Source organism: Fistularia commersonii, chromosome 7 (assembly GCF_037954325.1).
Source record: "Fistularia commersonii isolate RoL2024-O1a breed Wild chromosome 7, RoL_Fcom_v1.0, whole genome shotgun sequence".
NCBI lineage: Eukaryota > Metazoa > Chordata > Actinopteri > Syngnathiformes > Fistulariidae > Fistularia > Fistularia commersonii.
Genome location: NC_141290.1, coordinates 11,944,413 through 11,972,317, shown reverse-complemented (window position 1 = coordinate 11,972,317; position 27,905 = coordinate 11,944,413). Strand labels below are relative to the sequence as shown.

The following is a 27,905-nucleotide window of genomic DNA, read 5'->3' as shown; positions in this document are numbered from 1 at the left end:
TCTCAGTCTCGTTGGAGTGGCCTGATAATAAGAATTTGCAGTAATCCATCCTGGGAGTCACAAAAAACTTTGGACTAGCTTTTCTGGATCTCTTTTTCTTATAAAAGACAGGAACTTTAAATTTAAGCTTGACTTTATTAGTCGTCCCAAATGGGCCGTATATGCTGCAGCAAACATGAAAACCACCTGCCGTCGGTCGCCGCGCGGCTACGTGCCAGGAAATCTGCGGTGTAGCAAAGGTGAAAAATTGTAGACTTGGAGTTTAGTTTTATGACAAAACTGAAAGACAAATCCTGATAACCCCGGGGCTCATCGCCGCGGTGATGAAGTGTTTCTGACGCTTTAAGTGCAATAACTTCACATTGTCTGAAGTTAATGTGAAGCTGCGAGTAACCCAGGTCTTCCACATCCTAACTTTGAGTTCAGGTAGCTGAATGGAATCGTCTGGGTTCATCGAGTTTAATTAGGTGTCGTCAGTCGTAAAATTTTAATTTATGGGATGTTTTTTCAAATGAAACTGCCGAAGGGAACTGTATAGTGAATAACATCAGTCCCGGCAAGGATCCCTGTGGAACTCTAGCAGAACTCTGGTGAGCACTGAGCTCTTGCTGTTTTCGCTCAAAGCCGAAACAGATCCGATAGAAGGGACTCAAACCGTCACCAAGCGTCTCCCTTCCCGATCAAACATTCTTCTTTCAAGAAGTGAGAAAGTGACGTCAGTACGCAGGTGTCCACCACACCTGGATCCAGAGCAGGGATTTGAGTTATGGTCAGTGTTTTAGCAGCAAGGAGAAGCCAACAGAGATTAATCATACATAATAAAGATGAACCAAATACCACTAAAACGGGCTGAAAAAGCAGCCTCCCTTGGAAAACAATAAATCTTTTTTTTTTAAATTTTATCACTTATGGTTTCATGTATAAAGCTAGCCCATTTCTGTGAGCGGAAGCCCGATGGTTTCCATTTCGCATCCGGCCCGTTGACTTTTATGCGTGGTTCTTAAGCTGTAAGACATTTCTGTTTGACTTTTGAAAAAGGGAAGAAAGAAAAAAAACACAATACATCTAATATGTTGGGTATAGGCAATCATATATGTATATAAACAAGCCAAGACTCCAGGGTCTGAAAAGGCTTTTCTCATTTGCATCACAATCGAAAAATGTACAGCTGCGGATCTGTAGGTTTACAGAGACTAAAAATTCAAGCACAGATTTGTTTCGACTCTGTGATACAGTCAACACTTGAGCAATCCCGAGCCCTGATTCGTAATGATAGCCTTAATAGAAACCTCATTTAAGTTTAAGCATTACTTTGTGTTTTTGATCAGGGAGACCATTTGAAACTCAATGAAGGGGAAAGAAGCAAAACAAATCACAGATGTTAGTTGGGACACAAAGGGGGGGGGCAAAACTTTGTGATATCTTAGTGCCCTAATATGATGGTTTAAAGAGGAGCTTTTCTGCATAAATCTTGTTAGTGTGCTTTTGTTGCCCAGTCTAAACTGGATCTGCGCAAAACCCAAACCTTTTAATACGACTTTGAGAAGAATGTTCCTATAGACGAGAGAAAAAAAAAAGGAAAAAAGAAAACAAGCCCTAAGGAGTTTCCTTTCAGCTAAATCAAGTTTCCAAACCACAAACAGTTCGGTGGTTTAGTCTGACAAATGTTCTGGTAAGAGAAAGACACAGCGCTGCTTTTGGAAACAGACTCAATAGAAAACACAGCAGAGGTATGTTTTTTTTTTCTCACCATATTTTTTTTCTCCCATCTCCATCCTCCCACATAAAAATCTTGCATATGCGCTCAATGTACACACATACACACACACACACACACACACACACACACACACACACACAAAAGTGACATGACATCATTGCAGTAGTACAGTTAACTTCTAAGCTCATTCAAATTTCAAGCGCTGTTCAGAGAAAAAAAAAATTCTGTGAAAATATGAGTTGCAGCTGCCCTCGTAAAAGATAACATCGGCCATACGCTGTCTGGCACGGTCTAAACAAATGGCTTTCTATTGAAAAACGTGTCATACTGGCGACGAGAATGGGTAGATGAAACCTTGTGTTTTGCCCGCAGAGCCACATCTCGGGGTGCCTTGATCCCATGCCAAAAGAGAAAATAAAATAATGAAAAAAAAAAACCTCCCCCTTTTTGCAATGACTTCACGCTCGTATACCAAAGCAACTATCAAACAGATCTGGCCTCACCGAGGAGGCGAGAACTTCTAATTTTCCCTCAAAGATTGTCCCAAGCCGGGGCATTGTCTATCAGGACATTGTTGGTATGGTACGGGGAGTCCCACTGTGAGCATATTGTTTTGCTAGAGCAGGATAGTCTCACCTGCAGCCATGAATCAGAAGATAGTCGCATCCCAGCTGTGTCCCCTCCTCTTGAAGAAACATGTAAGTGGCACAGTGGTGCAGTGGTTAGCACCTCACAGCGAGAAGGACCCCTGGTTCAATCCCGCCCTTCTTTGTGGAGTTGGCATGTTCCCCCATGTCCTCTGCATGGGTTTCCTCCAGGTTCTCCAATTTCCTCCCACAGTTCATGAACATGCATAGGGTTCATTGGAGATCCTAATTTGCCCAGATGTGAATGGTTGTACGTCTCCATATAACTTGTGAATGACAGAGTAAAAAGTTGTTTCTTTATATAATATGAATGAGAGCGGGAACTACACGATTGAATAATATCAACCAAAATGAAACAAAAGGTGCACAAGAAAGCTGTGAGACCAGCTGTGCTGTATGGTTTGAAGACAGTGGTGTTGAAGAAACGACAGGAAGCAGAGGTGGAGGTCGCAGAGAAGAAGATGTTGACGTTCTCTTTGAGAGTGACGAGAATGGAATGAGTCAGAGGGACGGCACATGTTAGATGTTTTGGAGAGAGGGTCCGAGAAGCCAGACTGACATGGTTCGGTCATGTAAAGAGAAGGGATAGTGAGTATATTGGTAGAAGGGTGCTGAGGTTGGAACTGCCAGACAGGAGTTCTAGAGGACCAAAGTGAAGATTTATGGACATAGAGAGAGGATATGAAATTAACTGGTGTGAGAGAAGAGGATACAGAGAATAGGAGAAGGTTGATTCGCTGTGGCGACCCCTGAAGGGAAAATCCAGAAACTAAAGAAAAATAATGAGAGGATGAATTTTTATTTTTCCTCTATATGAAGTTTGAAAGAGTGAATGGTTGTCTTCAGACAACTTGAGAATGACAGGTAGATTAGATTGTATGTCTATATGTGGACCTGTGGCGACCGGTCCTGAGGGAACCCCGCCCCTCGCTCAATGGCAGCTTGGATAGGCTCTGGCCCTGATTGCAAGATAGATGTTATAGATAATGAATGAATTGATGAACATAGGTGGTTTTCCATCTAAAGCGCAATCAGATTTGAATGCAGGAATGGTAGTCAGGACCAATTACATCAAATCAACCGGGAAACGTAATTCCATGTCTGAAAACCAGGCTATGTTTAACATGGCTGTCGTGAATGCATGAAATAGAGGTAACTCATACTCCTCGCGTCAAACCTACGACAAGCTCAATGTCAACATTGATCCATGACGCAGGCTGTCGCAACATCGACATTTCTTCCCAGTAAAATCTTCATCTGGAAACCAGAGCCCTTAAAGAGAGGTTTGAAATAAGAGGTGCAAAATGTCATATAATGGAAGGACGGCAGGTAAAGTCCAAGCTACTTTCCACTAATGAAAAATATAACAAACCACCATCGAAATGTCAAGACGCTCGCGCTACACGTAAAAACATCGCTGACTGACAGTAACATGCAAACATCCAGCAGGAGACAAACCTTAAACATACTTGTTGCCTTTGGGACTCGTTTTGACAGAAGCCCTCCCCCGAGAGTTATCCCTCAGTTCTGGTGGTTGTTAAATCAGGTCGTGTTTCTGTTCTGAGGTTAAAATCACAAAAATGATTGAAAAGGTTATTCCCGCCGCCGGTCTATTCTTCCAAACGGCATCGCCCTCTGCCAGCTGTCCGGTCTCCAACCTCCCTGGTGAGCTTACAAGGCCGTCTTGTAAGGAGAAAATTTACATAAAATTTGGCTCATGTAAAAGGCTGAACACTGATGCCATGAGGGGTATTCAGTTTCAGGTTTCGGGAATGAAAAAAAAAAAAAAAAAAAATGACAGAGAGACCCAAATATTTTAAACCTGTTGATGAGGGAGACATTTGAATGTGTTGCTGTCTGTCTCGAAAATGGGCGATGCCAGATCAAACAGCGGAAACAGCCGTTCCGAATATTTCTAATTTTCACCCGGTTTGTTCGTTTCGCGGGCCTCAATGAGAACCAGGATCCAGGGAAGCTTGGGAGCAATGGTTTAAGAAAATTTAATCAACTAGACACACAGTCTGGTGGCCACAGCTCATACTCTGACGTGGTTTGCTTGTGGTTGTCGAAACCTTATTAGAAGCATGGCTTTGAGATGGAAAAGTCCAGGAAAATTTAATTGGGTCTTCAGTTCGTATTCTGAGGATATTCATTTACTCTGGTTAGCGCTGGCAGGACTATTTATTCTGATGTGTTAACTTTCAGTCAAGTTGTAAAATAAATAAATAAAAAAAATAAATGCAGGGTTAGTGAGACTATTAGGAGAAATGTTTAAAAAAAAAAAAGAAAAAACGAGAAAAACACAGCTCAGAATAAAAACCTAATTTTGGCAAACGGATTCAATTCCAAGATTTTTGGAAAGTGATCAATTACTGAGGTCAATTAAACTTGGATTTTCACCTCGGTTTCCCCCGGGAGCTCGATCAGTCTCCTGCTGCTGCTCAATGAGCACAAAATGAAACAACTAAGGGAAAAAATCTGCAGGAAAAATTCAGAACACACTGAAAACAGTATTTCTAACTAAAAACACAGGCTCCAGTTAAAGATATGCGACAATGTGATGGATCTTTTGAAATTCTGCAATAAAATGCCCTTCGATATGATCAGTATTTTGACAAAGCGACAAGCCAAATGAGCCGTTTCATGAGTCTATTCACAAGTGATATCTATATATGTATATTTTTTGTAGACGTAAATTGTATTCTGACTTCCCGGGTTCTCTTTATCCTAATTGCAGTTTATGTGCTAAGATGACATTTCAAAATTGTGGAACTTAGAGAGAATTTTTGAGACTTCACAACAGTTGGAAGTCTTAAAAATTGTTTGATCAATTCTAATTGTCTCTACTGGCTTTTCACAAAATGGGATCTCCTTGATTCCTTTGACCTCTTCTACCAGGTGAGAGGTCCTCCAAAATCATTCCGATTCATTTGCAGCATTTCGAGACATTCCTCAGAAATTGATTATTTCCTACCTGCATGGAAAATGTAAAAAAAAAAAAAAAAAGTCACCCAGTCTGTCTCCGCTGCGCCGGGAGCAGCTGTGTCCCACCGCTGCCAAAACAAACAGCTGAGGAGTCGAGGCAGTGAACCAGGTGCACGACGGTGGTTTTTTTCCTGACACCAACTGTGGTTTCTGCTGCCTCCCAACACGAGGCGCAGACAGAAACACTGTCTGGTTGTTACAGATGCAACAACACAGCATGAATCATTCGGATTTCACTCCAGAAACATGGGCAAGGAGAAATCTTTAGGGTAATTCATTAGTTTCCAGCTGGAAGGTAATGAATAATTGAAATTCTATTTTAAAAAGTAGTAAACATCACACAAGACGATATATATATATGTATAATTTTTTTTTTCTGCAGTTTAAAAACATTGGCAGCCAAGAAGAGATTTCCTCAAGCTGTTTTGAATTACGTTTCTTATAGACCTGTCTTGGGCAACGCGCATGTCTTGGGCAGTCGTGACCGAATGGCTTTTTGCACTTCCCAATTTTAGTCCCTCGACTTTCCGCCCGAGTCCAAATCAAGTCAGAACTCAGTGCGGTAACAAACTTCAAGGAGGTAGTTTTTAAGCTATAATTGCAGAAATAAATCCATCAAGGATTTATGACGTGTCTTTTTTTCTCTTGAGAATATCCAATTTTTCCCTTTCATTTCTCGACCGTTGAGCACAAGACATGTCCTACCTCTACGCACCATCTGTTCTCGGTGTTTGCAACTCCATGTTTCCGTAGAGCGCCCAAAAGAAGAAAGAGAACTCCCACTGAGCTGTCGGAAGAAGAACAGAAACGCGTCTTGGGACTTCCGAGCGAAATTGATCGCTGACCAACTTTAGACCAAGTGACTGGCGATCAAAGACCTACCTGCGTCAGATTTCGTAATATGAAAAATAAGCAGCGGGGTTTCTGAACAAAATGAGGATCAATACAAAATGTGCCTTGAGCCATGAGTGCAATACAGGAAATTACATCACACAGGTCTGTAGGGGCTTTATTCATTTAATTTATTAAGATGCTACATAGTCCAACCAGGTAGGATTGTTTTATACACCAGAGAGACTACTTGACTAGGTATATTAATCTTCTCAGATAGACTTATTTCTTTATATACATAAAAACAATGTCCCGACTGCTTAGGGTGATGGTCAGAGACTCTAGGACAAGTCAGTGTTGTGTGTTTTACAACCAGGCCTGGATCAAAAAGTATTTACATGTAATACGTCTTGGTTAAATCCTCCATGGAGTATCAAATCGGTTAAATTTACTGAATCAGACCAAGGCGGTGGTATAGTTCTAAATTCTCAATCAAATGACTGCTCTTAAGTTTTCCTCTGGAATACTGAATGACATGTTCTGATATTCCAGTGGGGAATCATTGGGAATGAAGGAAACTGTCGTGATTTGTTTGTTGTTTTGATGCAGGTCTGAAATCCCCTTCGGAGAGTTTACCTCAGGTCTGCTCGGCCCTCCCTCTAAGCAGCAAGTCGTCCTCAAAGGAACCACTTAACAGAGATACAGTAAAAACACACATCTCAGATGTCCTACCCATCAGTCAGATCTTCCCCAAGTTAAGTCAAAAGACAAGGATCTTTTTTTTTCTCTTCATCATTCATTTTAGAATTCATTATCAAGGGGGATTCACTTTCTCTTTTTCGCGTTTGTTTCAGGATATAATTGCATAAAAATGTGACCGGCTCTGCTCTTCATCAGGTAAGTAGAATGGACATTGTTTTTTTTTTTTGTTTTCCTCCGTATGCAAATTTGGAGATCAAACCATTTGAGTTTTTGTCATTTCCTTTTTATTTTAGACCAAAAATAATCATAGGCTCTGGAACAGTACAATGTCATCATGTGGTCCCTCGAGGCTATAGCTAGACTGTATACTTTTTTTTCTGTCCCTCCAGAAAAAATGTAATAAATGTCATATGCTGCAGGAAGATCAAAAGGAGATACACTGTTTAAGTGCAAAATAAATCCAAGTTCAAATGCAGTGAGGATATAACATCAATGAGCAAATGAATAAAATGCTAAACAAAAACACCAAAACTGAACACATGCCAGCAGTGGAGTGAAAAAAACAAAAACAACAACCAACCGTTGAAAGTCGGCGCCGAACAGCTCGGAGCACTAAGTTGATGTCCAACATACATTTGCCCCCGAGCAAAACAGAATGTTAACAAATGTATGGCTCAGTAGGAAAAACATGACAACACAACCCTTTTGTCAGGACACTGAAACAAGAACAGTGTTGTCAGTGTCGTCAGGGAAACACATCACCCGCCCGTGCATGCACCCTCTCACTAATCTCTAATAACATGTATGCATGCTCTCTGCTTTGTATGTATGCAAACATTCTGCATATATACCACCGTCTTGGCCTGGGAAGAGCTTGGCCGAACAGGTCACACAGCGAGGCTTTCATACGGTGAACATTTACCAGGAAATCCTTCCGTAGCCGAAGCTCATTGCAGGTAGCTGCGGTATCCTTCAATGCTTTATACCCTAACAGCGAAACGACTGAAATCAAAATGATGAAACTGAACGCAAGACAGAGAAGAGAAAAAAAAACAAAAACTGATCCAGAAAAAAAAAAAAAAAGTTGTGCAAACTTACAGCCAAATGATATATTATTCTAATCATTATAAAAGCAATTAAATTAGATTCAGAAGTCCAGATGCAACACTCGGTGAACGCATGCAATCAAAAAAAGTCCCCCGTGTAACGGCTGGGGGACAGTAGTGAGCATTGAGTGACAGGTGACCGAAAGAAGTTAAAGAGAAAACAAAACGGACACAAAGGAGAGAAAAAAAAACAAAACACCTATGATATAGTGCTTCACACACTGGTCAAGGTTTCTCTACAATCGAAGACAATACGATTTTACCACGTCTCTGATTGGATGAGTCAGTTTGGTAGCCCTATGTGTAACCCCGACTGTCTGGATAATCATTCTGATAAATCCCTTCCTTAAAGGGGGTTAAGCTGGAAGGATCACCTGGATATACTGTACAGCGGTGGCGATTGCGTATACAAAGGCTCTTGCCCCTGTCATTTAGAAAAGAAACAACAATACATCAAAATGACATTCGCACAATTGCAAACTGACTCAATCGCACCAACACGACCTTGCCGGTGTTAGAAAACCCACTGGGTATGAACTGCTAGAATTGGAATTTTGTTTCCGTTTTCCCCCCTGCAAACAGAACCAGTCGTTTGTGTTCATGAAAATTCAGGGCCAGAATGATCATGTGATGATAACATAGAGGCAAGACCTGTAACAGTAGGTTTGTTCATAAGGTGAATCTTTTTTTTGTTTCTCATACGTTACTTTTGACATTTTTACATAAATGGGACTGAATCAAAACTAGTACCACCCCCTCCCCACCCGGCTGATTTGGCATTTTCTGATCCAAAAACCCAGATCCTGTTTTGTTTCATCCCCCGAAAAAGCATGCCGCGGACCAGAGAACTGTGCTGCCCTCTACAAGACCAACTTGCCCACTATGACGCCCACCACAAAGAAGAGCATGATGAGGGCCACCGTACGGATGCTCAGGCCCTCGTCTTTCTTCATGGCAGTGGAAGAGTGCTGAGATGAAACCATGTTGCTCTTCCTCATCCGCAGGCCGTCGTCCTCCTGGGGATGGGGGGAGAGAGGGGAGGGGTGATTGTGAACAAAAGCATGGCGCAGAAAAGGCAGCTGGAGTGTACAAGATAATTACCCCGGGAGTGATGAAAGTATGCAACAAATGTTGGCGCACAAAATCGAAATACAGGTGATCGGTGGGGGGGGGTTGTCACTCAGCCGCTGAGATAAGGCAGTATTTGTTAGCACTGAGAAATGGGATCTGTTTAAATCTTCTTTTGACCCAATCCTGTGATGACCTCAAAAAGGCGCCAGGCTTTAACAAACTTCATTTCCCAGCAGCGGGTGGCGGGAGGCGGGGGGGCTCTCTGTTAGTTTAATCTCAGCTGCAGGAGCAGCCAACAGTCGTTGCCTCTGGCAAAAAAAATCTGAAGGGGAGGTGGCAGAGTTGGGGGGGTGACTTGCTCTTGGCTGTTTGCTGTTTGCACATTGCACATGTACTCCTTTTTCATCTTTTCTCATGCAAGCGCGAGTGTCTGTGTCTGCTCTAACCATTACAAAGCCTGACTGTAGTGATTAATGGCACATTAATTGATTTTGCTACCTTGGAGCTCGGACTGTGGATACGAGCAGCTGCACTCGGTGTTTCTGCTCCATTAGCTAACAATTTGGATCCCGTTGATGTCACATCATTTCACCAATAATGTAAAATACTGCCAAATTCTATCAGCGTTTCCATTCTTGAAGTATTTAAGGTTGATGAAGTAGTAACTTGTCAACAGTGTAACACAATTTCCCAACAAACAAGTCTGAGAGCTTTTTGCGCAAAATGTAATCAATCCGTTTGCCTCTTGAGTGAGCACTTGTGTATTCATTTGTGTACGTATAGGTTTTTGAGAAGTTATTTGAGGAACAACAGTAAGGTAAGGCTTTGGTTGGAAATAAATATTGTTGAATTAGGCTCGACGGGGAACTGTTTGACAATAACGAATAATAGCAATAAACATCAACCAAAAATAGTTTAATAATTACGCTTATTTTAACACTGATCATCATATAGTTGAATCATAAAAATAATACACAATGGAACCTTGACTTAAAACTGCGTTACCTTACGAATTTTCCAGGGTACGAGTTGTCGCTTGGGCGATTTTTTGCTTTATGACAGGAGCCGAGATCTGAGTTACAAGCAAGCAGGATGAGAGTTTGACATTGACGTGGCTGCCGCTGTCCATGAAATGACATTTAAAAACAGTCTGATGTGCTGCCCGCCACTAGCCCAGGCAAATCATGGAAAAACTTGAGAAAGGTGTACATGATGTCGAATCATCCAAAAATGGATGGGCAAGCTGTTGTTGGTAAGATACTGTGACTGAGAACATCATCTGTGAGAAGGCAGGAGACATGTTAGGGGAATTGGGTGCAGCAGATGGTGGGAAGGTCAAGCAGACGAGGCATCAGAAGAGTCATTCAAAGCTAGTCGGGGATGGTTTGATCGTTTTGAAAAGAGGGCTGGCATTCACTTAGTGATAAAGTGTAGCGTAGTGTGCAAAATTACATTTAGGAAGGTGAAGGAAGGTGGATACCTTGAGGGAGGGGTTTGTCAGGAATTTTTTGTAGGTGAAAAGAATATCAGATCGACGTATGAGTCTGAAAATGGAAATTGAAGGTGTGATGTTCAATGTTGTAAGCGGCTACGCCCCGCAGGGGGATGTGAGTTAGATGAGAAGTAGAAATTCTGGAATGAGTTAGATGAAGTGATGTAGAATATCCCCAGAGATGAGAGTGGTAATTGGTGCACACTTCAATGGGCATGTTGGTGCAGGCAATAGAGGGGATGAAGATAGTATACAGAGATACATGGTATACAGTATAGGAACACAGAGGGACAAATGGTGAAAGACTTTGCAAAAAGGATGGAAATGGCTGTAGTGAACACTTTTTCCTCAAAACGACAAGAACATAGGGTAACTTATAATAGCGGAGGTAGGAGCACGCAGGTAAACTACATCTTGTATAGACGAGGTGACCTGAAAGAGATCAGTGTTTGAAAGTAGCTGTAGGTGAGTGTCGCCGGACAGCATAGGATGGTGGCTTGACTCAGGTGACAAGGAAGGCAGTGTCTGGGAGAGGCACCGGTAGAGTTTCTGGCTAGATTATTCAACAGGATCTTAGAGAGTGAAAAGATGTCTGAGGAATGGAGAAAAGTTGTGATGGTGCCCATTTTGAAGAACAAGGAACTTCAAGAAGTTAAAGGAATCCAGGTACTTGGGGTCAACAGTCCAGAGCAGCTGAGAGTGTGGAAAATAGGTTCAAGTAGGTTGGAATGGTCGGAGAAAAGTGTCAGCAGTACTATGTGATAGAAGACTATCAACCAGAATAAAAGGGAGGGTGTGCAAGACAGTGGTGAAACCAACCATGCTGTATGCCCTAGAAACACTCACAGTGATGAAAAGACGGGAGACAGAGCTAAAGGTCGCAGAGATGAAGATGCTAAGGTTCTCTTGAGAGTGACCAGGATGGATAGGATCAGGAATGAGTATCAGAGGAACAGCGCATGTTAGATGTTTTGGAGAGAAGGTCAGAAAGGCCAGACTGAGACAGTTTGGTCATGTACACAGGAGGGATAGTGAATATATTGGTAGAAGGACGCTGGAATTGGAGCTGCTAGGTAGGAGGTCGAGGAGGTGGTCTGGGAAGACCATAGAGAAGATTTATGGACTTGGTCAGAAAGGATATGAAAGTAGCTGGTGTGAGAGAGGAGGATACAGAGAATTGGGTTAGATGGAGAAGGTTGATTCTCTGTGGCGACCCCTGAAGGGAAAAGACGAGAGGAGAAGAAGAAGATTCTCTTTTATTATCCATCCCTCCATCATCTACCACTTTTCCTGCACTTAGGGTTGCAGGGCTGCTGGAGCCTATCCTAGCTACCATTGGACGAGAGGCAGCGTACACCCTGGACTGGTTACCAGTGGATCAAAGGGGCACAATTAGAGACAGACAGCCATTAACTCTGTCATTCAAACATCAGAATTTATTCCAAGTAACCTCCTGTATGTTTTTGGACAGTGGGAGAAAAATCAGAGAACCCAGAGGAACACAGACAAGGGGAAAACATGCTAATTCCACACAGAAAGGCCCTCTGTGGAAATAGAGACAGGGGCTTACGTGCTGAGAGGCAGAAGCGCTAACCACTACACTGCCCCTCTTTCCTGCTGTTTTTTTTTTTATACATGTTTTGTTATGTATGAAGTACATTTTTCTTATTTAAAAACAAGTAGCAAAAACAGGGGTCTGGAATGGATTGATAGAGTTTCAATTATTTGAAATATGAAAATTGAATGTGATATACGGTCAGAGAAAGGTTAAAATCATAAGATATTATTGTCTTGCTCAAGATTTTACTGCAAAGCAAAGTATTGATTGATTTTCATTGATTTTTTTTTTTTAAGTTTTCGAGTTGAGATTTGTTTTAACCAAAATGAAAACCAATTTGGACCATGGGGTCATCGAACTCACCCGGATCTGTTTGTTTTCTTCCCGTAGCCTCTGAGCCTCCATCTGCAGCCTCTTGCACTCCTCCATGATTTTCTTTACCTCACCGTCATCGAGGGTGGAGCTCATTGACTTTGGAGTCAGCATGGAGGACTCTGACTTCAGCAAGCTGGACGACATCATCTTGTTGGACTCCATGTCATGCTGTAAAGTGGGTTACGGGCGGAAAATTACAATGCAGTAAGGAGACTGTCGCTAAAATCATTCACTGATGATACTGTAAAATGTCTGGCACTCGGTTGAAAATGGATGGACACATTTAGGGAATTTCCGGACTTTTGTGCATATCCATGTATAGACACTCAAAAGGCATAAAATGCTGACTGTCAAGCCTCCCTTCTCTGTTTTTAAACAAGATCACCCAGGGGTGCCTTCTCTGAGTGGATCAAGCTGGTTTCTATCAGCATTATGTCTATCTAATAGACTCTGTGGTGCACATTGCTGACTGGGAGCCATCTGTATGTATCACACGGCTCATGATGAATTGAAAACAACTACCACGGGTCATTTTTTTCCCCTCCTGGAGCGCATGAAGCCCGAGGAATCAGCTCATATCGTGGAAAGATAATTTCTCTACAGCTGTGTGGGGTCTGAGAACAATTGCAGCAATCGTAAACCGTGAGAATGAACAAAGTGGCCCAGTCAAGCGCTGTTGTTGCCTGTGAGTGTCGATGTGGCAGGGAGGCAGAGGTGGGTTTTGGGGGGGGAAGTGGGACAAGATGGGGGGTGGGGGAGGAGGGGTCAAAACCTACAAAAGCATACACAAGCTGCAAGTACTTTTAAATAACAGCGGGAGGAGGTGCAGTCAAGTACAACCAAGGTGGAGTCATGAAGAATATCTCGTGGCTCAAATGTGCGAAGGTAGCAGTAATAAACACCACCCTATCATTAGCAGGCAAATTTGATCAGCTTCCTAAATATAAGTAACTCCACAAAGATCTGATTCCATTCAGACACTAAAAACTATACTGAAGGCAAAGGGTGCGTTACTATCAGCAATTAATGCTGACTAATACACTTACGCCAAACGTGTGGTTTATTCACAACGTCAAGCTAGTGGAGGTGGGGGGAAATTTTGACTACGTGAGGTTCCCTCTGAAATACACATGCAATGCATAAATCATTCATCAATCAATGAAATTAGTGCTATTGTGATTTTAGAATTGTCCGTTTAAATCAGTGTAAAGTTCTATCAACATCACAATATTACATTGCAGTAATATGTTTTCCATATTTGTAAAAGGGGGATTCTAACATGGCTGGAGGAAAACAACGAGATGCATTTGCGTCTTGACATTAAGAAGCAGAGATTATCATGAATATTGCAGTTGAAAAAGAAGCAGATAAAATAAAGAAGCAAATGAAAATATTTACCGTTTTTTCATTCTCCACAGGCATGTCAAAAACACACCTCAGCTTTGAGTCCATCAGCTCTTCTGACTTAGCTTCCTTCCACTGGGGGGGTACGCACATGTGCGCACATACATACACACACACATACACACACACGCACACACACAAAAAACATTATCAAAATAAGTGGACAGGAGCATCTTCTGCATTGGCAAAATAACAATGTTTGCCTAAGCAACATGGCAGATTTCACATCACTCACCAAAAGAAATCAATACAGGGAGGTCAATACAAATGAAAGATTTAGTCCCGTAACACAAATGGCCACATTGATCAAGCAGTCAAACTTCCGTTACAGTAATGGGCTATTCCAAAAAAACCCAATGGGATTAAGAAGGGTCTCTTTTTTTCCACAACCGATTCGCTCGTTTTCTGTCTGTGAGAGGAACAATTTCATACCGAATTATCTTGTTGCCATGTTAATGTCGATTAACTGCACGTGTGTTGGCCAGTGCCTGCTCGGAGGAGTGTGAGAACACAATATTTTGGCTTGATGCTTCTCGTTGTGGTTTTAATTACTGTGTGTTAGCCCTGCAGCATGAGCCGTGACCCACTCAATGAGCTCTCGGCTTACACCAAAGTCCAGTTTGGGTACAATATCTTCCTGTGTCAGTCTGTGCCGCATCTACATATAACATTAGCGGGGACGATAGATAACAGGCAGCTTAAAGATGATTTACACTTACCACTCCTTCCATATCCGTCATGTCCGGGGGTGCTAGCATTGACTGGACCATGAACTTGTGTTTGCTCTTCTCATTGGGATCATAGTCAAAAGGCTGGAGCATAACTGAAAGACAGTGAGAGGGATAAGATATTAATTCTTCACATCTGAGGAATGTGATATTTGTAAAACATGGATATGGCAAGCCTCTAACAGGATTAATTGGAGCAAGACCAATAATGGACACTTTCATGTTTACTGATATAAATGGGGTGAAAATCTGGTTCACACAGTTGGAATCTGAGGGGAAAAAGTGCATTGGTATCTGCCTGGCTCTTGGTGTTAGCAGGTATGCCAAGGTGAGTTATTGCAATCTGAGGCCAAGTCGTTTGTGTCAGATTTAAAACACAAGAATTATTCAGCACCTGGATTTACCGTGTCAGCTACCACTGCTGTTTCTTTTCTCTTGTGTTTATTTGTTGAATTTTTATGAAGGAAGGAAGCAAGAATGGAGAGGAGAATGAGCATTCCTTCTCAGCTCTTTAGGAGGTAATGTTTCATTAAGAAAACTAGTACAGAGATGCTGCGGGTCTTCCAAGGCCTGGAATCGACGAATGATCATTTATCTCCATAAGTACACACTGATACATTAGAATAATAGTACGGCTTTGTGTGTTTATCGAGTGAAATGTGATGGGGAAAAAAGGTTGCTTCTCATAAAGAAATCTCTTCAGTAGTTTTTTTCCAGAGGCGCTTCGCCATTCGGAGCCTGAATTTTCACACGTATTACTGTGAAAAACAGACTTTTACAGAGGTATTTTCTGTGATTGAGTAATTTTTGTGTGTATCTCTACATAGCAGAGATTTTTATAAAAGTTTCATGTAATTTCATACAATGAAGTGCCTTTTGCATATTTCAATGTACAACTGCAGAAAACTTGCACCACAATGAAATAGTACATTCCATTAAAAAGTCTGTCTCATGGAAAGACTCTCCCAATGTAAATTGGGAGGATTTACAAGGTTTCCCTAACTAAATAAAGAAACATAAATAAATAAAAACCTGAAAATGTATGCCAACCACTTACAACTTTTGTCTAATCATCCATTCATCCATTCATCCATCGTGCCCCCGAGTCACGGGGGCAGCAGTAAGGCCCAGATCACCCTCTCCGAAGCCACATGGCCCAGCTCCTCTGGGGGGACTCCAAGGCGTTCCCAAGCCAGCTGGGAGACAGGTTCTCCAGCGTGTTCTGGGTCTTCCCCGTGGTCTCCTCCCACATGGACATGCCTGGAATACTTCCCCCAGGAGGTGTCCAGGATGCATCCTGACAAGATGCCCAAGCCACCGCATCTGGCTCCTCTCTATGCGAAGGAGCAGCAGCTCCAACCCGAGTCCCCCCACCTTGAACCCCAACATGCAGGCGCCAAGACGGGGGCAATCAATATGCCCACACCTGCCCGGCACCTCTCATTGGGGGAAACTCCAGAATAAAAAAATAGTTCAGACCCACTTGAGGGGCCTGGTTCCAGACCCCCGCTGTGCATTGAGGTGACATTCCATGTTCCAAGAGCCAGCGTCTGAAGCCGAGGATTGGACCGCCAAGGTCCCCAGCTCTGGCTACTGCCCAGCTCACACTACACCCCACCCCCTTGGCCCATCCTTTGGGCGGTGAGCCCAGAGGAAGAAGGACCCATGTCGCTCCTTCTGTCCCTTCTGTGGGTGAGGGTCTGGCCACCAGGCGCTTGCCATCGAGCCCCATCCCCAAGCAAGGAAAAACCGGGTCCAATGATTGTCTTCATCATGAGAGGTCTTCAGAGCCACACTTTTTCTGGTCCCTCAACTCGGACCTGTTTGCCTTGGGTGACCCTTCCAGGGGCATAAAGCCCACGACAACATAGCTCCCAGGATCCCTGGCACACGCAAACCACCATGGTAAGGTGTCAGCTCACTTTTCTCTTTTTCAACTCTGAGTGTAGTCCTCAGATACAGAAAACAAAACCCATGGATTTGTCGAATTGTGCACCAGGATCTCTGGGTCTTTGAGGTTCCACAAATCGGCCCAACTGTGTAGAAAATGTACCAGAGATGATTTGTTTGTTTGTGTTACCATGACAGCCAAACAGTGGTGGCTCTCCAAACACTCCCGGGGGCAAGCTTTCTCACTGCTTCAAAACAATTTTTTTTCTGTATTTATTTCTTAAAATGACTTTAAATTTCTCTAATACAAAGCAGGTGTGGGGTTGGAGTACTACTTCAGACCATCACCACATTAGTCAGTGGTGCTATTTGATGTCATTCCAATGACTGCAAACGTATTCAAAAGCTGTAATAATGATCACTTTCTTATGTCTGCATTGAGGCCGGGGGGTTCAGAAGGGATGGCTTAAACGGCTACTTTTTTTTCTTCTTTGATGACAGTTTTTAAATAAGGGTGTAATTTAAAGAAATATTTTGGCATCTGCACCAACAATGTCTAAAATGCCTGCGCTCATTGGCTTTACTGGAAACAAATGACCTCCTAATTTCAAAGCCGGTGTAGCCATTAAGATGGTTTTCATATATGGCACATGCCAATTCTCCCTCGAGTGGAAAACATCATAGATGTAGAGAACCGTTACAGAAATCAGCAGTTCAACATCACAAACCAGAAACAGACGGCACAAACAGATTGTGAACCTCCTGTTTGAGTCAAGCTCAATTTGCACAGCAATCCACCTTTGGTCCGAGGGGACAATACCGGAGAAAGGAGGCAGGAAAGCATGCAAATTCTTTGAGCAACACAGTATAACATTAGGAGCCAAACCATGGGCTGAAAGAAACCTTTCAATGGTACTTGAAAAAAAAAAATACAGTTTAAAAAAAAAAAAAAAAAAGGAAAAAAATTACACTTGTTTAAATGGCAAGAGGTCTGTTTGACACTGGCCAATAATTCATGAAGTTCAATCACAATAATTTGGAGTCAGCATGATCAGGCCAGATGAAAATAGCCTGTTGGTTGATGATGAATGGAAACATTAGAGGGACAAGGAACATAAGAATACTTCCTTGCCACTAATTGATAATGTCTGGTGAGACAAAATTCTCTTAACAGAATCACCGGTAACGCCTTACCTTGAAGCGCTCACAGAATTCCAAACATGGTTCAGTTTCATTTTTAATGAAGGACGTATTGTTCATAGATATGGTTACAAGACATATCAAAGAAAATTATGGCAAGGATTTTATTTCCAACATTAATCATCCTTGCATTTACAAAGCAGGATGCCGAAAGTGCATTCCTGAAAAATAATAGGCATCACCCTGATTAACGGTAGAGCTCTGTAGGTATATATCAAACAATCAAACCGTGTTGTGACAGGACAATTAAATGACTCAGATTGTGCTGCGGGCTCCTATTTTCTGATGGGTCAATTGTAAAATGGTTGCAACATGCCTGACCCAGATAGACAGCACTCTAAGCAGCATCCTAAATTACACAGTCTTTATGTTGTGAAAAAATATCCTTGAAATATCCTTGAAAGGACCTATGATCCTTTCAAGGATCATAGGTTTGCATTGCCAAACATATACCTAAAGAGTATAAGCCTTGTTACTGTTTGCTTTTTCTGCTGTGGTACACAAGTGTGAGGTAAAATAGTTAAAATGGCTGATGAAGATTGGAAGAGATCATGTGTGTCAAATTAGCTACTGATATGTTTGAATAATAAGATGTCAAGTACCAGTGAAATCAGCTAATGGCACACTAATCAAACGGTCTTAGTTAACTGCAATAAACTGTTATTTCATATTGTGGTATTATTTTGCTTTCCCCTGTCATGTGAGCATGCCCTGTGAGACAAAATTCTGACATATTCCCATAAGAAAGCTCACTGGTTGTGGACACAAGGATTTTTCTAAACAGTCATGGCACACATTTTTTCCACTGGATGCTACATAACACCAATCAAGCTCAGCAACATTCCTGTGGTCAAAGCCATGTTTGACATATTCAGTTACAGCTGGGTTGAGCCTCGAATGCAGCGAGTGTATCCTCAGCTAAGCCAGCAAATGACACATCATGGGTTTGTAGGTATCCTCTGGCTGTTCCCTTTGGCTCCACTTCAAGTGAACATCTACACAGCTCTTTGTGCTTCTTTCTTTTTTGATACAAGTCTAATGATGCATTAAACGTAACATGAATTAACAATAAATTACAATATATTTGCTAGACATAAAAAAGACAAAGTTTTACATCAACTTATTGATAAAATAATAAGCACTCATTTACATCAGATTTTGTAATGTAAAGGTGGAAGTCACTGTGAGCTAATTCGGCAATTTTGACATGTAGTAAAACCTCTGCCAAGGATTAGTGTGGTCAGTGTAATACAGCAGACGCAATAGTACGTCAGATAAACTGTTTCTCGTAATGATAACGCATGCAGTCCATTTGGTGGTGCCAGAGTGTTATTTGTTTTGCAATGGCACAGGAAGAGAAATCTGATTTTCACTCTGTATTCATATACTGGATTTTTCAGGGAGGAAATTTGTTGGCTTTAAGTGCCAAAATAAGATACAAACAGCAAGAACTTATTTGTTTTATTTGTTTCTGTGAAGAGAATGTACTGTCACTGACTGGTGTTATTTGTTGTCTGATGCTCCAACCCTACTATTTATCATTTTTTGCCATATCACAAGTATTATCTCTCGGATATTGTTTTTTTTTCCCAATATGATAGATTCTTTTCCTCATACACTGCACTTATAAGGAAATAGTGATCCAACAGAGGACACGATAATGTTAGGTGTTCATTCCAGCCTGGGCAAGAATCTGTTTCATCTATTTCTGTCTATATCTAACATTTCCTAAAGTTCAGCGCAGACCAGAATACATAGGAAATGAATTTCTATAAAATAATACTCAAACACACACACGGAGCATCATCTATTCATTGGCATATACTAACTCTGATCAGTATGCAATGTACTGTATGTATTGCAGAGTTAAAGTGATACGAATAACAAATTAGAAATGCATATATTACACATTATATAATAATGGTCAGGGATGAATTGGATAGTCATAACTTGCAACTTCTTCTGCAAGGAATATGAAAAACTACCATCAAAGAAGTAGAGTACACCCATTATATACATATATAACACACATATTAGATTGCTACATATCTTTTGATTTATTTAATCTTTAGTCACTTTTTTGCCAGTTTTGTTATCTAAATGGTCCTTAGAAGTCATATAGTAGCATATTTGTCAATAGAGTTCAGTTTATGAATCCTTTTCCCTGAGTATCAGTATCAGACTAGAAAACCTGGGCTCAATAGGGTTCTAATGAGCGCGTATAAATTAAAAGAGTGTGAGAAGTTAAATATTTCATTATCTAATATGAGATCACTTATTCTATCTTTGAAGAACCTTTACACAAGCCAGAGTGTTTTAGCAAATTAATGCAGCATATCTAATTTAAAACCTCAAACTCCAAGTGAAGACTTTGATCGCGCAGTTGACCTCTGGACTCTCCAAATGAAAACATTTGGCATGTACTGGAAGAGTAAGAAAACTTTTGAATTACATTCTCATAAAATCTTTACGGGACTCAAACCGGTGACCTTTCTCAGCCTAGTAAGGTTGAAAAATGATGGTGAGTGACGGTGTGGACTGTGCTGATTTGTCGCCCACTGCTGACTGCCACCCCCCACGCCCCCAAAGGCGAGGTCTGCAGTTGTTGACACCAGATAGGGCGGCTTGTAAAATGATTCTGTGGCTGTAAATGGCAGAAGTGGCAGGGCTCAGAAACACTAGCCTGTACCTGTCTCCTTCAAAGTGGATGTCTGGGAATGATGCCTGCCAGGAAGGATGGTGGCAAGAAGCCTGGGAATTCTTGCTAATAACACAGGAGTAGTATGTGTAGCAAGAGCAGACCTTATCAAAATACTTGAACAGTTCTAATGAGCTTGTTTTAATAACTTCAGTAGAAAAGTCAATGTTAGGAGGTTATTTAAAAGGGACTACTATAGTAACAATGAGTGCAATGAATGACTAATTTTCATTATATCGTGTTATGTAATACAATATGCCATTCAACAGGAAACCTTCTACATGAATGCAGTTAAATAAAAAAACACAGAATATTTTCCTCTGGGTCCAACTTGATAATTCACTTCATCGTTCTTTACCTGAGACGTTGATTGAGGTGCCTGCATCAATGATTCCACTATTTGGCCGCACACAGTACCGGCGTGGTGCTGTTGTCTTCACCTTAAAACACACATTCTTGTCTGTAGGGTTGGAGAGCTTGAGGTTTGTGGTGACCACGTCTGAGAAAGGGCCTGGGAAGAAAGGATACATCATTTGCAACATCTGTTTTAATGTGTTCAAACTAATCAAAGCAAACGAGAGTCCAAGGAATCATAATACAATCTACCAAAGCAAGAAAAAAAATTTAAAAAGTCAATGGAAAGAAGAAAAGACAAATATACACTGTGGAGCTGGCTGCCTTTAATACAGTGGCTGTGTGGGAATAATTACTTTTCAGATATTGTACCATTAATATTGAAAAACTCAAAAGTACAGCACCAATATTCAGACAACTTAAAAAATTTGAATGAACAAAAAATCCCATTATACAGAATACAGTCAGAGGAAAGTAGCCAAAACCAAAAAACCCCAAAGAGCATGGGAATGTTAACATAAATTAGAGGACTGAGAGACTGGTCGGAAAACTTATCAAAATATGTGACATGTACGCTAACACATTCAAATGTGGTCGATCAAAGTCTAACTGGACGTGACTTTAATTATAACAATTTAAATCTACTCTCCACTTCTTGGATATTCTGCCACATATTTTCTTCATTTGAGCTGACATTTAAATAAACATAGTTTTACCACCAGTTTAGGAATTGCAGCCTTTTTTGTATTTTTGATTGGGAGTTGTCCTTAAGATAATCATTCCAATTTGTCTCTCATAGCCCCAAAATGATCTGTGTCAGCACCAAGATTTTTTCCTGTTTAATTTTTCCTTTCTTTTTTCCTCTCATATTAAACAAGGTCAACCAGGATGTTTAACCACCATACAATATTATATTGATTGCATAGACAAGTATACAGTATTTGTGGGAATCAAAGTAAAAAAATAGTGAAAAAAAGGTTTACGTTACTATTAGCACTGAATATTAAATCTTTTCACATTAACACAGGTGCATTACTAAAATCACACAAAATGGAGTAATATATTTGGAACATATCAAAAATCATCTATATTTACTCATAAGAGACATCAAAGAAATATTGTTTTCACCTACACTATGCACTGCCGACCGTAGAATAAACAGATAAGGCAAATTTAGATCAATTTGCTGCACGGAAACTAATCACAAGTAGTTGTGTAACTTTTCCATTATTTTTACACATAACCCTTGGACATAGAGAATTACATCCATTCAGACATTAAACGGCTACAATTAGACAGGTCTGGTCTCACAGCACTTTCAATTTTTATTTTGACAACAGACCAAAACTTCTGTATGTATACAGCAAGATCTTTCAACCCACCAGAGGCTGTCTACCCACAGGTTGTAAAAATGTAATGGACCATATGACACCCAAACAACACTTGTTATTCTTTGTCTGTTATACACCTAGCTTGGGATAAGGGAAATGCAAGCAACTTGTTTGTTTTAAATTAGGATAAAAGCACAATGTGTACAAGTAAATAGTGGTGCTGCTAAACTCAATTGGGCTACAACCAGTTGCAGCTCACTGGTGATGGAGGCTACATCTGAGAGATTTGCAGAAACACTTCTATAGAAAACAACAAAAGGCCAACACATAGACACACTCATTCAGTATACAAAGGTCAGCATTAACACAGCTTGGCACTGGATTTTGAGGGATTCTGGTAGAAATGCATAGTTTAGTTGATGTGTGAAAATACCTCAGCATTCTGAGGGGGAGCTGGGCCCAAGTGGCCAGATTTGTTTCTTTAACTAAAAAAAAGAAAACAAAAATCGCTTAGGACACACTAGGGGAATAACTGATCGATCAATGGCAAGAAAGTGCTAATTCATCCGCACAGGACATTCTCACTTTGTGTACCAAGAAAATGTTGGTATTTTTCAAAAAGCTCATTGAACTCAAATGGCTCAGCTTACAGAGAGCAAAGACATCTGCACACACAAGAGAGTGCCATTTGTACCCATGAGCAATAACAGTCATGCTTATGACAACACCATCAGCTGCTACCTCAAATACAGTCCAATACAAATTTCAATACTTCTATTCTTTAGTCTTTCAATGACAGAGCAAAGCTAGGCTAGGACTACTTTAATACTTTTGTCCAGATTTTGTCAAAATCCAAATGTTAGTAGTCATTGGAAGTGTGTTTTGACCAGTGGAGAAAAGGCATTATTCAGTCTTCTATAATAAAAGGCAATATAAAAAGAATATTCTGATACCCAAAACTGAAAACTGAATACCTACATAATGAAGGAGTAGCAAAATATGCAGGTTCAGCCCCATGAAGAAGTGAATAAAATTTCACTTTGATATGAGGTTTTCTTTCCACTTAAATGGTAATAGCATTAACAGAAAACAGAATGTGGGATTTAAGTATTTTTGGTTTAATACTGTAAGAAAACCCCAAAGAAATCTCAATCTGTGTATCACTTAAGCAGCTTAACAAAACCACAGTGTTTCATGTTGTTAATTTATTCCTGTTATTCCTGGCAACATTTTCTTTACTGACAGAAAACTCAAGGAACTCCAGAAACTTAAATGTACCCAGATAGCTAAAACTGGTGTAAGTCACTTCTGTATTTATGTACCTCTAGTGAGTAGTAGCCCTAATTCATAGTCAAGTGAGGCGCCATGACGAATTAATGTACAGTACGACTTCCCCAAACCTGGCGGATACAGTTCAAGTATCACACTTTGCACATGGGAGTCAACTTTCATGTTGAAAATTTATAGACTCATTAAAAACCATATTGAACAAATATTCCTCAAGCATAGGTATTTGTATATTTCGTCAATGGGTTTAAATTTTCTTTTCAAACCTTTAAGTTATAGAGAGAGAGAGAGAGAGAGAGAGAGATTATACATATGCACATATATGATAGATATTTTCTAACAGGCCCCAATGACTGTACAATCTATGGTTCCATGGTTCTTGCAGTACTTGCAGCACTGCAATGCTTAAAAGCTGCAGCAGCAGTGAAAATATTCTCAAGAAAAGCACAACTTGTGACCTCTACGTCAACAGGTCAAAAAGTGTTGACAGTGAACAGGGAATGAATGACATTTGACAGTGAACCCAGTCATTTTTGACCAACACAGCTTATCCAAATATCATTCTATTCTACTGTTACAAAGCCACAACTCAACTTGGAAAACGTTTTCTTATCAGGTTACTTTTTTAATATCTAGGTGAAGAAAACATATGCAGTTTAGAGAGGTGCTCTTACCGTAGCTCACATGGAGCTACTTCAAAATTAGCACAAACGCCAGATTCGAGATAAAGTTTCAGCTCAGCAAACATCCAGAGCAACTGACACTTCCCTTCCCCGCTGAGCAAAGACAGAGAGGAAATTCAGACCTTCACAGGGTTGGCTTGATATCTAAAGGCTTGGAAATGAAAAAGACACACCACAGACTTCTGTGCAACTGATCTACTACTTCCTGAAACTTTCTTGGGGTTTAAGATTCAATAGATGAAATGACAAATTTTCTTGATTTTCTAGATTGCAAATAGGGATCTATACATGTATTGTAAACATGAATAATATTGCCAAGGAAAACTGAATGAATAAAGATGAATAAAGATTAAATGTAGTACACAAGGATGGTAGAATTAGTTGAGGCCGGTAAAGACACTTAAATGGCAATGTAGAATGGTGGAATTTAATTATTTTGTAACACCCTCTCGACTGGAATCTAAAATCGTATATGGTTCTTTCACACAAGAAAGGAAAAGAAAACATTGGAGATATGAATGAGAACAAAAAATGTTGTGCAACAGTCCTTGGAATTATTACTATCTCAATGAGAAAAATGGGTAAAAATATCATGTGACAGAGAGATTTTTATGTTTTGGAGTAATTCAACATGAATTTCAGGTTTGCAATAAAAATTAATGAAAAAAGTTGGTCTTTACAGCTTCATGCACAACTTGAATAATAACAAAATATATCATTAATTTTATTCCACCCTTTAGATCATTATTATGTTACCAATGCATTAAGTTGACCTGTGCATATTGCTATCCTGCAGTTCTGAAGGAAGTTTTACGCACACTGGTTCAGAAAGTGTTCATGAAAGTTCATGTGAATGCATCATTTGGCTGACAGATGCACAACAAGGGCTTCATCATTTATGATTTAAAATACAATCATAAATGTTCTAAAACCTATAACAAAATTCCTTTTTAATAATTCTCCAAACCCAATGTGATGAAAAATTATTCAATCACTACTTTGCTGTCTCTTCTTTCACAGTACCACCCACTTAGTACTATGGCCTTGTATATTGTACATGTTGCTAGTGTACTTGTGTTCTGCTATCTCTCTAACTACTACTATACCAGAATTCAATTCATCTTCATTGCTTTAAAATAGGTGCTGCTAGTGGCAGCCCAGGGAGTCACTGACAGACCACAAAGCTAAAGGTGAAGAGGCCAGGTTCTGTTTTAGGAAAAATACATTGGGAGCTACTGGAGTGGTGCATAGACTTGCCTGTACCACTCCCACATTTGTAACCACTTTTGGATACAATGTTGTAGAATCTAGATCTCGTGAACCATATTCTCCCCCACATTCTTTCTCTAAAGTAGAAGAGCTTTTACAAAGATTTTTGTCCAACTCTGAAGCTGTTAGCAAGGAAGAAAAGCTATTATGATATGCAAGGCTCAAAATCTTGACTTGCTATTCACCACTTGAGTTGACTATTATGTCGTCATCATATAATGAATTTCTTGGGACACAGCCTCTCCTTTCTTTTTCCTGCTGTTTCATTCAGCATTCCTACATATTACTTTGGGGGATAAGTATGGGCATGTGATTTACAATATTGTTTTCTATGTCAAGAATGCTTTGGGTCCCCTTGTTTGTCAGCTTTGGATGGCAATATTTTTCATTCACTTTGCAGACAACGAATCTTGCTACGAGACTTTGATGCAGGTATATAAATACAATTTTTGAGAATAAAGTCAAACAACTCACACTGAATGCAAAATTGCAACTTTACTTAATAGGCTTATATCAAGTATTGCATCTGTGGAGATGGTGAAATGTCTAAAAACATGTTTGAAGTAAATTATCTGATCTCAAACAATGCTAAAGTAGCTGTTCTGTAAGCAAAACAATCTGCCCTGAGGTGACTTGCAAAATTTCAACAAACAACTTGGCAAAGAAAATTGTACTATGGCATAATTTTGACTATGCTTTGTCCATTATTTCCATATAGCAGGTCATGTGCAGATATGTTTTCGCTTTAGTAATTAACTGATCCATTGTGGATTAAGCACAGCGTGAGTGTGTGTCTACATGTGGCTCAAACATAAGCATAATGAATGCTATTATTTGTACCATTACTCTGTAATCCTATCACATAACAAAAGCTAGTAAAGTATTGGCCAAGCTGCGAGTTTTGACACAGCATGCAGCTTGACGACATGAGCAGCTGACTTTAAAATACCATTTTACCAAAAATTCACTGACCTACATAATGATGTATATCAAATGTCAAATTAATGAGATATTCTACCCAGCATGCATTTAGAATAGACAATGTTGATACACACACTTTGGTGTCCAAATCAGTGCTGAAGGCAACTAGTAAGTAAGCTAAACGTTTGAAATGTAAATTGAAAATTCTTTTCAACTAGACAATCAATCTCAATATTTATTTAGTGATTCTCCATAATTTAGCAATCATAATGATATAAAAAATATTAGAATACAGGTTTCAGTGTATCCACTACTGCAATTAACCCAACAACTGACCAATTTGTGTTTTTTTACATTAAAACTTGAGTCTATTAAAACTAATCACCTTGTGTGGCACTGTGAAACGCTTTTTGGTCTTTTGGTCTAATCATAAAAGTCTGATCATGTGCCATTCAAGAGATACTGCTGACTTGGGAGATGTCACCCTCTGACAGCACAGAAGTAGTAGCAGTAATCAATATTAGACCAGGCCGCTATAATTTGTTCTAAACTACATAAAGTAAGTGCAGGCGTTTATTTTAAACGTGACAATTCACACCGAGAATCACTGAAATTTATTTTTGCCCTAGTAGATCTTGAACCAGTGGCACAGTGGAGAGGTTGATGGGCTGTAGCAAAAGTTGTCCCGTCCTATGAGGTGTCAAGTTATTAAATGTCAACTGGCTAGCCAGAAGGGTGAGACAGCCAATCAGAGGGCGAGCTAATGTTAGCTAGCTACACCTGCTACGGATGTTGCACCTTATGTATAATGAAAGGTTACGTATTCAGAGAAAGATTAAATTTTAATATAGTCACCGCCGTTGCTATTTCTTACTGGACACGTGTTACATGCTTTACACTGCCTTGGAAGCCCAATCTGTGTGACAAGGCCTGGCTATTTTAGCCGTCGGAGCTATTCCAGCTAGCGAGGCAGCTAGCTAGCTTTGGAGTTGTCAGTTAGTATGCGTTAGTCTTACGCTTTAGTTAGTAATCTTATGCGTTCGTTTTGAGACCAGTGTCGTCCAAATGTGCGCTGAGGCTTAGTTCCCAGTTGGTTACCGTGTCCCCCTCCGAACGCCGCTGATAGAATGAGCCCCCTCTCCCTCCCTCCGGGTCCAAGCGGGCCCTCCCCCCTTACCTCGGAATTTTAGTTCGTGCTGAGGCTCCAAGAGCAGAACCTGTTCCGGCCTGGCCATATCCCAACAGCTGGAGCGGTGTTATCGCACTGCGACCAGTTCCCGACGGTTTTCCCCTAATTCAGGATGTCGTTGAGTCTGGCAAATGTGAATCAATTGGCGTCAGATATCCAGGACTCCGGTCACTTCTGCTACTCGAGCTACTGACGGCTGTTGTGATGCAGCAGGAAGGGAGTGAGAGGTAGGCTGGTGACGTCACTGCCTCTGCATAGCCACCCAACGTGGAGGGTGACTGGGTGCAGGCTCGCTCCACGTTGGGCGAATACTTAAAGAAAATACCCAAACATTTCTAATGCACGCTTTGATCAGACCATGTGCGATAACCATGTAACTATAGTACATCTACTACCGTGATAATCAGTTTCATATGGCTTACAGAGCATGCAAAATGAACACATCATGTTCATTATCACCCTCA

At 40.6% G+C, this 27,905-nt stretch overlaps 1 protein-coding gene across 2 annotated transcripts; it reads right to left on the bottom strand.

Annotated features, from left to right (window-relative positions):
• Positions 1 to 6,335: 6,335 nt before the first annotated feature.
• Positions 6,336 to 27,643, bottom strand: LOC147232768 (vesicle-associated membrane protein-associated protein B/C-like). Of its 2 annotated transcripts, none has more exons than XM_086149820.1 (6): positions 27,430 to 27,640; positions 20,766 to 20,918; positions 14,611 to 14,714; positions 13,886 to 13,966; positions 12,476 to 12,655; positions 6,336 to 9,007 (listed from the first exon to the last, which is right to left on the bottom strand). In XM_086149820.1, exons 1-6 carry the CDS (start codon positions 27,485 to 27,487, stop codon positions 8,852 to 8,854), a joined length of 732 nt encoding a protein of 243 aa, XP_086005946.1. In that variant the 5' UTR covers positions 27,488 to 27,640; the 3' UTR covers positions 6,336 to 8,851. The 2 variants fall into 2 exon arrangements, with proteins under 2 accessions (XP_086005946.1, XP_086005947.1); XM_086149821.1 differs by lacking the exon at positions 6,336 to 9,007 and adding an exon at positions 10,054 to 10,134 and having other exon boundaries at positions 27,430 to 27,643.
• Between the last annotated feature and the right edge of the window lie 262 nt (positions 27,644 to 27,905).